Source organism: Manis pentadactyla, chromosome 5 (assembly GCF_030020395.1).
Source record: "Manis pentadactyla isolate mManPen7 chromosome 5, mManPen7.hap1, whole genome shotgun sequence".
NCBI classification, from domain to species: domain Eukaryota; kingdom Metazoa; phylum Chordata; class Mammalia; order Pholidota; family Manidae; genus Manis; species Manis pentadactyla.
In genome coordinates, this window is record NC_080023.1 from 97,385,436 (window position 1) to 97,397,759 (window position 12,324).

General features: G+C 33.5%; 1 protein-coding gene across 1 annotated transcript in view; it reads right to left on the bottom strand.

The window, feature by feature from the left end:
- LOC118930042 (bifunctional heparan sulfate N-deacetylase/N-sulfotransferase 4) overlaps nt 1-12,324 on the bottom strand; it is a 272,594-nt gene that overhangs the window by 90,344 nt on the left and 169,926 nt on the right. Inside the window, exons 5-6 of the mRNA XM_036920791.2 lie at nt 10,796-10,981; nt 8,860-8,988 (exon numbers count right to left, since the gene is read on the bottom strand). Coding sequence (XP_036776686.2) covers nt 8,860-8,988; nt 10,796-10,981 — 315 coding nt within the window. The remainder of the gene's footprint in view (nt 1-8,859; nt 8,989-10,795; nt 10,982-12,324) is intronic.

Consider the following 12,324-nt stretch of genomic DNA (forward strand, 5'->3'; position numbering starts at 1 on the left):
TGTTGACTATAAAGAATGCACAAGTGTGGACCTAGGGTTTCCAGCAAACCTCTCTATTAATAAATAAATAAATAAATAAGCACAAGATCTTAAAATCAGCAACACTAACAACAAGAACAAAAATCTTTGACACAAACATTTGAGGTACTTTGATAGACAACAAAACCAAATTAATAAAGCAGTCTTGACTGACCAAGCAAGCACGGCATTTGATGATTCAATTTGTTTCACATGAAATAGAGAATGTAATAGAAATTCTATCATTTAAAAATAGCTCAGAAAGCACAACAAAGTGGCACAACCAAAAATGTTTTCAGAAGCAAAACATATAATGAACTAAAAACCTTTGTAAATGAAATGTCTTTATGCCATGATTTATGTGGTCTAGCAGAGAAGAAAAATCAAGTAAAACTCAAATTGTAAACAAATCCAGAGTTTATGGGCTGCTAACATACCTCAAATGTCATTTGATAATAAAAATGATGCATACTTCTACTTTTTCAAAAATACTTGTATCCAAATTATTCAATTTGCTCTGGAAGTTCCAAGCACTTTTTTTTTGGTCACATCTTATACTATCTGTTTGAAACAAGAAGAGAACTAACATTATTTTCCCTTTTTACAAAGATAGAAATTCTGAAGCCTAGAAAAATTCTATGGCTTTTTCTTCAGTATTTAGTAAGCCAGGAAAAATAAAATAAAACAAGATTTTCCGAGTTTTGGTTACTATACAGTAGAATTACATTCCTGTTGTCTAATTTGATAAAACAGGAAGGAATGGTTTTCCATTGTTTTTCTCTGTTCTTTCTATCCCTTACTCTTCCCTTCCCTTCCTTTCCCTTTCCTATTTATCTTTGCATATTTCTACTCTCCTCTCCTTATCTCTTCTCCACCCTTTTTTCCTTCCTTCATTCTCCTTTCCTTTTCCTTCTGATATAACTTTAATAATGCAGGTGAAATAGCATGTGGATGACACATGCAGTTGTGATGCTATTATTTGTATGTATTGATTTATTCAACAAATACCTATTGAGCCAACACTACATGCCTGAGGGTGCTATAGTGTGGGTGAGGAAGATAATATTTACTGTCAGCAGTAGGGCATGACTGGCTCTATGTGCAAATACAGCAGCAAGATTGATCTGAACCTGTGAGGGGCCCAGGTAAAGAAGAGAAAGTAGAGGTAAGTCTGAGGGAGAAATACTGAGGTTGAGGTGGATGTAATAGGGATAGAAAAGTACTGTAGCCTTAAGGAGGGTATTTTAAGACTCTCTATTCAGAACAGACCCTAAATGTCAGATAGAACTACCAGTAACATTTAATATTTGATTCTGTCACCTCCTTACTTAAATTCCTTACCTCTCCACAACAGAATACTAATATTCAAACTGGCAACATGTCATAGAAAACTTTCATGATCTTATTTGTACCTATTCTTACAACTGTATCACTATCTTGTACTCCTGCAAAACTCAAACATTTATAGTTCCTAAACTTACAATAATAATTTTACCCTCTGTAACTTTCTACGTCTCTTTTTTCTGACTGGAAAACCTCCTACTGTAAACTCTCACTCCATAGCCAAACCATGCTACCTGATTTGTCTGATGAACCCCTACTGTTGCTCAGCTCAGTTCAAATGTCAACTCCTCTTGACAGGATTCTCATGCATTCCTTCACCCTCTTATACACATGCATTAGCATACACAAGTAGAACTATTTCATAGTGAACTCATCAAGAAGATCTCCTTGCAATAAATCAGATAAATGAACAAATACTATGATTGAGATACAAATAGTAGTGGGAGTTTGCACTCTAAGCAAAAGATGGAGTTGTAATAGTTCATTATAAATTAAGCACCATACAATTATTTTTATCAATAGTTTCTACATTTTGGATTAGATAAATCTCAAAGAAAAAAAATAAATATTAACTCAAGTTAACTTTAATTATAGAAACCTGGGCATCTGCTGATAAGACTGTATGGATGAAAAATATAAAACATTTTTCTTTAAATTCCTCAGTGGATACCAGCAAGTTTATCGTTTACATAAATATTCCTAATCATATCAGCATATAAATCACTAATGGGAAAACTGAGACAAAATAATTTGGTTTCCTGAAATACGAAAACATGAAAATGTCAAGTGATTTAAAAAAGAGCTGTTTTCTTTTTCACAATATCTGACTCTGAGGAGTAGCCAGAGGAAAATGAAGTAGGAATAAAGAAAGTGAAATAAAGTAACCCAAAATGTTCTCTTTGCTTCACTGTACCTTAAAATTAAGATATTTAGAAATATATTAAAAAAAAGAAATACTTGGGTTTTACATGATTTGTAGATGAGATAATAAAATCAGGAATTTAAAACTACAGTGGGGTGAAAACTGACAAACCAAAAAAAGACACACATTTTCAATTTTAATTTTGTGAACTCCCAAAAACACCCAATTTCCTACTATCACACCAACTCACTAAGTCATATAAACACTGATACAGAGATATGGCTTTTTTTTTCCTTATTAGCATGGATTCACTGATTTGGGTTCCAAACTACCCTCAAATGTCAAGAGCATTATGTACCTAATATTTATATATTACAAGTCTCAAAATAAAGAAAGGAAAAAAAAGTTTACCTACTGACAAACATTTGCATAAATAGGAGATTGTATCTTTTGCTGTGGCAAATGTATTTATGCTAAAGAGCTATAATGCCACCTTCCATAATATGCTTTGGGAAAGCTAGATTATCCAGTTATGCTTGGTGAAATAGATTCTCTGATAAAATATTGCTCTTTTCATTTATTTTTTTTGGGAAACAAAATTGAAGAAAAAACAATGCAATTTTATGGATTTGTTCATGGTCTAGAAATGTAGGAATGTAAATTGTATTCCATCAGGACTCATAGCAACCATTGCATTAGAAAGATACATGTCTGAACAATAATAGCAATGCTTCTCTTATTTGACGTGAAGACAGAGTTCAGGTTTAGGAGACAAAAATATTCTGCTCCTTATGGTGACACGTTTTACACTCTGAACTGCTAATTTCTAAATAAATCCTATTGTGGAAAATTAAAAGTTGCATTACCCCCAAATTAAGAAAGAGCAAAATGTCTCCACATTTCCTGGATTCTTGTGTGAACTTTGTCTGGTTTTCAGTGTGAATAGACAGAATAATATCATATGTAGTGTGGCCAAGGATCTTAGCTGACTTCAGATTTTACGAAGTCCCTGCTGTGAGTGTGAATCACTGTAGAAGTGGTGATTTATGTCTTTCTGTAAAGGTTAGTCCTGCAAATCTTTAAGAGGAAAACAAAACAGATAAAGGAAAGAAGGGGTATCTGTAGGTCCTTCAGTGAGTGGAAATAGAATTTTCCACAATCTATACACTCTACAGGGGTCCATTTTTCTCACCGTTGGTGGCTGTTCTCCTGGGCTCTAATCCCCAGAGCTACCAATAATACTAATTGCTTCAAAATCCCTACCCAGATAAGACACAGACTTCACTATAGTAGAGAAGTTAGAAGTTAATTTATTTTATTTTTTTAAATAAACACTGCTGGAACATCTGTAAAAATCTCCTGTGACCCTGAGGATTTTAAATTAAAAATGTATACTTTTTTTAAACAAAAAATACATGATTTTATAAAGAAGTATATTTTGATGAAATACATAATTGCCTTGTTCTACATGAAATATTAACTGATCATTAACAATTTTCTATAAAGCACAACATTTATAGGGTATTGAAATAAAAATCTTCAAAGAATACTTGGATGACTTTATATTACTAAACAGTAATTCTGTGTCATTTGCTCTTAAACAGACTTGGGATGTTTCTTGCATTTTATTTTGTTGTGCTTCACATAAAATATATTTCTGCAAATTATTTTACATACCCGCTTCTGTATTATTTCAGCATATTAAAAAGAACTTAGTGTTTGTTTCCAGTTATTTCATGTTGATGCTGCCTTTTCTTTAATCTGTCTGAAGAGCCAGAATTAATCTATAATGTAACTGCATCTGCTGTTTGATTCCACGAACGTGGAGATTGATATACATGAAGAAGGGAAGCTCATTAAGCAGCCCAGGTGTACCGGAGTTCAGCAGCCAGCACATGGAGAAAGTATATCATTGCACTTCCATTATACTCTACTGTCAATTCCAAGTACACTGCTCTTTCAGTCACATATTTTTTGTTCATCTGAATTTGCAATTGGCCAAAGACAGGCAAGGGTTAGTGAGTTTAAGTAGTGCTCTGAACTTTGGAAACTTTTGTAGATTTCTTGGCTTCACTACTGTCATTTTAAAGCATTCCAGAAGCTGAACATATTTAAACATACCTGTTAAGAAAACTTAAAAAATTCTATTTTCATATTGTTCTTTGTGTTTTATAAAATTAAAATAAATTGGAAAAAAGTTAAATCCAATAAGGCATAATCATTTTAAGCTTTTATGGTTACTGGTGAAACATCTGATATACCATCTGAAAACACTCTAGATTTCCTTTACTATTATCAGTTGCTGCATATTTTATAGGGTAATTTCTTGACTTGAATGATGGTGGGTTACCTGGTATAAGCTGTTTTACCTCATACATGATTAAATTATATTTCTTCCTGTCTGAACAAAGATTATATTGAAACTACGGGAAGGATTTGGCACCAGGGAAATACATGTTAGTATTTGACAAGTGTGGAATAGTGCAGGAAAATATCAATATGTGATGAGGTCATGACAGAAGCTAAGAAAAATAAGGGAAAGTTATCTGAATACTAAGTGGACAGATGCCTAGGTGTGCTTTTGAAATGCCATTCAAATGACCTTCATATAATTTAATTTTAAATTCTTAGATTCATTTGGGTAAAACAAGTTGGTATCCAAGGAAATTTAGAAACCCCATTCCCTGCAGTTTGCTGAATCAAAAGATCTAATACACAACACTAACAGGAGTTCATATGTGAGTCAAGATTTAAAAATATATTCTAATTTGAATTTTCTGTTTTATGGTAGATTAAGAAATAAGGAATGTTTTTAAATATCTAAAACTATGAAAACAAGATACCAGCTAAAGTCATAAAGTTAAAATGTAAAAAAGAAATAAAAAAGAAATATCAGAAACTTTGAGCACAGAAGGGATGCAAGTTTATTCTAGAGGGAACAACAAAAAATTATGTGAATACCTAAATGGGAAGCTGGACGAGGAAAGAAACCATGCTGGTCCTGTGTGGTTCATGCCTGTTTGACTGCAGGGCAGAGTTGTGGAAGTTACAAACCAGACAAAAAGCATGTGGAACTTTTCAAGGTTATTTAGTCCATTCCCCTTCTTTCAGACAGATGAACTCCCAAGGCAGTAAGAAAGAACTATATAGTTGTTGACTTCATTTTAAAGTCCTCTAGGGAGGGAGATTCCAGGACATTCCCTCATAAATTTTTTCCAGCTTTTATTATTCTCATAGGATGTTTATACACAAATGAATCCAGAAACTACCAATCAATTCAAAGTGGTTCTGCTAAATCTGGCAATAATATTTCTTTTAGTGTACTGATGAAATGGAAAAATTTTTTCTCCTCTACTCCCCTTAATACATCTACTATTGAATTTCTTTCCATTTTATCTCATTCCTTTGTTCTTATACATGTTAATAAAATTATACTTTCTCCTTTTCTGACCTTACAATCATAGACTATAACCAAATTTATAATGCTGGTTTGTAATATTTAAAATTAAGCCTACTTTATACTCTTTCATGTTTTATAATGAAAGAGATATACTGCACATCTATCTGGATAAAAATAGAATCACAGATTCTTAGCATCAGATGAGATATTAAAAAGAACAGATTTCACATTCTTTCAAACTTTTGTTTGGACAACTTCATGACAAGAAACTTAATATGTCATAATGAAGCCCATACCATTTTTGGCAGATTTAATCTATCCTTATATAATATTTATCATTATATAGTGCTAGAATTATAGCATTCTTTCCATTGAAAGCAATTTTGGGGCTTTTTATTAATCCCTGTTAAATTTAATCTTGCTAGCTTTGGTTTGCCATTCTAATGTGCTAAGAAAAACTGGGTATTAACATTATTATGTGGTGCATTTACTATCACTGCCAACTTTGTGTCATGTCTCTATCCTTATTTATCCATTCATCTGCATGCTAAAAACCCAGTGCTAAACACAGAAATCTATAGATCACTTACAAATCCACAGAGAAAATTACCGTGTAAGAAACATGTCATAATATATGATAGCTATAGAATTTCTATAATGTGACTGACGTACAATAGATCACCAATGAAAAATGAAATAAATTTAGATTGGCCTTTATTCTTTGGTTTATGCTAACACTAGTGAACAGTCATCCTATAGTCCTCAAAAAAATCACTTTTCCACATTCTAAGTCAGTTGGAACAGTAGGTAGAGGAAGTGGTCATCTCTCTGGATCACTTAATGGATGTTGAATGCTTCCCATTATAAACATATTTCCTCAAGGACTTTAATACCTAAAATAATGCAATTACAGACCTTTCCTTTGGGAACTGGTTCTTTCAGAATACAAATATTCTTTATAGTTGGCATATTAACTCATATTAATAATGTACTTCATATCAATGAGCATATAGAATTTTTATATCTGCATGGTTTTGGTGAAAGAGTAAGGAGATGCTCCTTACTTTGACAAAGAATTAATGATGGTTGGAGAAAAAGAATAGATTAGAGGGGAAGGCTGGGTATTATTATTTTTTGGCTTTTTGTTTTCCTCTATCCTTTCTCCATTCCTGTGGGCTCATACCTTGTCAGACTTGATGAAACCATCTAACTTGAAATAGTAACTAATCAAGCAGCCTCAATACTTTTCTCCACAGAAGTGAGGTGAGTATTCATCATAGACCATCATCTACAGTGCCTCTCTAACTCATAAAATAGCACATGCACCAAAAATTTCCAAGCTTACGTTGTCTTTTCTTTATTCATCACTTCTTCCCCTCTTTCTGTGTGGCCCACTTTATTTCACTCACTTCTAGTTTGCTTCCTACATTAATTTCTTCAACTGGTGTGATGGTTAATTTTATGTGTCAACTTTATTGGGCCACGTAGTTGCTCAAACATTCTGGGTGTGTCTGTGAGGATATTTTTGGATGAGATTAGTACTAGAAATGGCCACCTGAGTAAAGAAGCTTGCTCTCCCTAGTGTGCGTGAGGCTCATCCAGTCAGTTGAAGGCCTGAATAGACAAAAAGGTTCCCCACCTCCCCCCTCCCGTGAGTGAGAGGGAACTCCTCCCGCCCTGATTGTCTTTGAGCCAGGTCATTGGTTTCTTCCTGCCTTCAGACCTCAGCTGAAATACTGGTTCTTCCTGGGTCTTTATTTTGCCAGCTTTGGACTGTAACTACACACTGAGCCCCCTTGATTCTCAGGCATAAGGAACTGTACTGGGTCCACACCAGCAGTTCTTCTAGGTTTTCAGCTTGCTAACTGTAGATCTTGAGACTTGACAACCTTCCTATTCACACGAGAAAGTCCTTATAATAAACTTCTCTTGCCCCATTCCCCACCCTATGGGTTTTGTTTCTGTGGAGTGCTCTGGCTAATAACTTCTGGTAAATTATACAAAAAATTGGAATGTGTCAGGTTTATCCATAAAGAATATCTTTGAGGCATATTGAAGATCATCTAGTTCAACTAGCTTGTTTTACATGCAAGCAAGTTCTGGAAAATAGTTTCTTGCTAAAGATCAAAGAGCATCTAAGCTGTTCCTCAGTTTGGTGCCACTGGACACAACAGACCCCTTTGTTTTTAGTGACTTCCCTTGAGGAAAGGGCTTTTTGATTATTCATTCTCACATAAAGCCTTTTTACCCTGGCTCCCTACCCCCCCAATCCAATTGACAAGTTTTCATTTTTATGCAATGTTGGTTTTTATTTATTTTTTTCAGGAATTTAAAATAAGATAAATCAGTTATCTAAATAACTAATTTTAAACATTCCTGGAGCTTCGCCACAGACAATTGAGTTATAGTTTTGTTTAACACATGAATCTTTTCTTCTGAAAATGAAAATTTCTTACATTACTCAAAGTGGGCACAGCATATGACTCATTCTTTCATAGTTTTTGTGTGCACTGGGATGTGAAAGAGGACATGCTTCTCTAAGACTTCAGAAATGAAATCTTCATAAAAGAAAAATCAGACAGCTGAAATAATCTCAACATTATCCAATGCTAATATATTCCTGCATTGCTATACTTTTACACATATAACAGGAAAGGAAAGTGTTGCAAAACTTTGAAGGATGAAAGGATGAAATTAAAGAAAAGAGGGACCAAATTCTCTTCGATTTCAAATAAAACTAGTGGCAACTTTTAAAATAAGCCGCAGATGATCCTAGCATATACAGATAATAATACATAGCTACATATTTTCAATGTAATTTTGCATTGGGATAATTTTTAGAGACTAAAGTGTATGTTCCTACTGATACCTTGAGCCAGAAGCAAACTCAGCTTATGGACAAAATATGGAACACTGACGATATTGTGAATGTTAATTTTTGGCTAGAAAACGGCATATTAATATGTCTCTATTATAACTCAAGAATAGATGCCAACATTGAGATATTATATTACATTTAGTTGTTATATTTAATACATGCTTCTTAATAAAACCATGTTTTTTATGATTGAGCATTTTAAGGGATATGAATAACTTGGAGATTCATTCTCTAAGTTCTCTCTAGTACGGCTAATGCTTAATACCTATTCTTGTGAGAGGGTTCACTATAGAAACAATGAAATACATATTTGAAAATTCTGGTGGTACTGTAAAAAAACATAAATAGAATACATACTGGATTCAAAAGTATTGTGAGGAAAAGTTCACCTCCTCTGATACTTTTATCCAATTCTTGGGGTCCTCCTGGATACTCTTTGTAGAAAATAGTGTGGGTGAACAACCCACAGGTCTGTCGAGGGAGGACCTGATGAAAAGGGGGGAAAGCAGCGCATTGACATTAATTAATGAGAACTCCACCACTGTCTCATGACTTCAGAGTACATAAAATTATCATTTCTTAGTGGCAAAATCTTACTGTTTTCAAGAGTTGTTGTAATTATGTAAATATTAAGATAATTGCCAGATCGAATTCATAGGACATTTAATGTAAAGCATTTTCACTCAGTTCTAGAAATCTCACCCATTAGCTGAGTTATGTTAAAGGATTGGCAAAAAATAAAAGCCTTCTTAAGGGTTAATTTAATTCAAACAGATATTCACCAAGGTTACATTTTTCTTGGTATTAGGCCATCACTTTCCTTGCTTCTGAAATACAGTCTTACATTGTACTCAGGATCTGGGATTTCAAAAAGTTAGTTTTGATCACCCCTTACACTTTTATTTGTTTTGTTTTTATTACACTCTGAATTTATGATTTAATCACAGTAGTACTCAATCATCTAATAATTGCTTCTGGCATATTCTGGGGTTAACCCTGTTGTAAATCTGAAGGTTCAACAGAGAAAACATAAATAATTTTATTCCAAAGACTTATTTTGAATAATAAACTACTTATAATCCAATGTGAAAATGCATCCAATTGTACAGTGTAGCTATAATTTTATTTATTCCTTGCTTAACTTTCATAGTTTGTATTAAATTCAAGGTAAATGAATGCATGTAATATTGGTTAAAATGAAGTTTTTATTTCATAATATGTTGAATTGTAATGTAACCCAATAAAAGGAAAATTGGATACTTTCCTGCTCATTCAAAATTATATAAGAGCAATTCATTTTCATACCTCCTGGATTTCTATGGATATCAGTAGTACTATATGCATTATCAATAGCTCCATTTAAGTCTGAGGTTTCCTTAGGGCTCTAGTACTAGTTGATCTTAAAAGAATTAAAGTTTTGTGATTAATTAATATACTACTAACCCTGGTTAGGCAAGTGAAATAGTGTTTTCTTTGGTTTTAGATACTGATTAGATATGCAGATAGATCTAACAGCAATCTGAAGAATGGATTGGGAAGAAGTAAATATTTAGAGGTGGGAGAACAGTTTGTAAATCCTTGCTATGATAAAGGCAACTGATAATGAGAACATGACCTAATGCACTGGAAGTGAGGAAGGACATTTTGAGATGAGCTGTTTTATTTCAAAGGGAAGAATACCATTTTTTTCATTTCAATGCATAATTATAAATTTCTATCTAAAATTCATTTGGTTCATTTCATTTATAGTAACTGAAGTATCATTCTTATATTAGATTATCATGTTTTCAATCAATACATCTGAAATATACATATACTTTAGTCTGCAAGGAAAACAAATATTAAAAAAAGTATCCTAAGATACTCTTGAGTGTCTGAAAGCCAAAATAAACTTAAGTGGATAAATTTAGCTCTCAGATGATATTTGATTCTGTCTATTGATAGTGTAGTGATTTCAGAGGTATTTTCTTGACCTATGGACCTACACTCTGCCTGGAAAACTCTCAATAAAACCAACCAGAAGGATGTGGAGGAATTCCAGATGTATGAGGCCCCTGACAAAACTTCAATTAAGAAATGATAGAAAATCTATATGAAACTCATTTTGAATTTATCTTGCATATAGCTTATAAAGTAAGTAAATAGTCAAACAATGTGTTAATGTGTGACCAGTCACCACCATGGTATGTTAGAAGTTTATGATACTCATATAAAATAGGCTTGAAATTACATCCTGTCTTCATTTCACATATACACATAAGAGCCTCCAATATACACAGCAGTATATACTCACCATGATGCTGTTGTGAATGAAGCCCTTTCGGTACCGTGCAGGTTTCAAATGTGGATATTCTTCTGTGCTAGTGACCTGAATATCCCAGACTTTTTTCCAAGCTGCATACAACTGAATGTGTACCGGGTAGACCCCTGAGTGATGTGGCGCCACCGCATAGCCCATGTTGATAGGTATTCCATGTTCCTAAGAGGAAGCCAGAACATCACATGGAGGTTGATAAATTAAATGATTTCCACAAACAACTACTTAGTATATATTTGATTCTATAGTAAGTATGAGAAATATAAAAACTATCAGGATAAAGTTTTTCTTTCAGCAGCTCCTAATCTTATAGAACTCTGATGCTATGATAAACATAGAAAATACTTTGAGCATGTGGTATATGGTTGAGATTAATTCTGAATTTTGAATACAGAAAATTTTGAGGAAGGATAGGAAGAGAATATGGCCCTTCCTCAGTTAGATATAGGGGAAAAAGAAACTGGCACTGGGCAAGTGCCTAATAGGAGAGATGGAAGGGCAAGTGTGTGTGTGTGTGTGTGAGAGAGAGAGAGAGAGAGAGAGAGAGAGAGAGATATGTGAAGACAACCAGAAAGGTAAGTATGAACCATATAGTGATAAACTTTTACTGTTAATTGAGGGACTTGGAATTAATTCTAGTTGAATAGTATAGATAAGGAAGCTGTCTGAGCATGGAAGACAATGACCTGCCCTATATTTTAAGAAGAGGGACCTAGTGACAATATGTTAAGATTAACTAGAATGGGGAGGGAATGAATCAAGGCTCTGCATTAGGAAGCTATTGCAGTGGTGCAAATTAGAGGGAACATGGGTTAAACTAGATTACTGGTGATCCAATTAAAAATCAGGGGAAAATGACATATAAGATCCAGTGATATTGTGGATACACAGGGTAAAGGAAAAGTAAAGATTAAGGTTCTCCTCTTGGTTTTAGTCCTTAGCAGCTCAGTTTATTTTTGTAGAATATGTACTTTACTGTATGAGGTGGTTGCCTTGCGTAAATACTCAACTTTATAGGAAAACAGGAATAAATTTAAACAGAATATGAAAAAAGTTATAAAAAATGGTATTATATTGCAAGGTATATGATATAGATCTGCAGTTTTCTAATTTCTGCTTTTATATATTTTTCCCTTTAAATGCTTATCTGCTTTGTAAAGACTCCTTGTAGAATTGAATCTCATCAATGAGGTTATAAATGACAATGTACAGTAATATATGAAAACTGATTGAATCAATAAACAGAACACAAAAGTGTTAACTTGACAATTGCCATTTATATTTTCTATTACATGGCACACAGCTAGGAAAAAATTTCAGTCAGCATACTGAGCAAGCAGTGAATGGATTGCATATCTATAATGCCTAAGTCATATACCACACTCAGCTCAGAAGATGGGTCCCAAACATTTTACAAGGCTCCATTCTTATTTTCATAGAATGACCCTCACTGTATAGCCAAATTCACATCTTTTTTTCACTAAGACTATGTGTTTTCTAACATC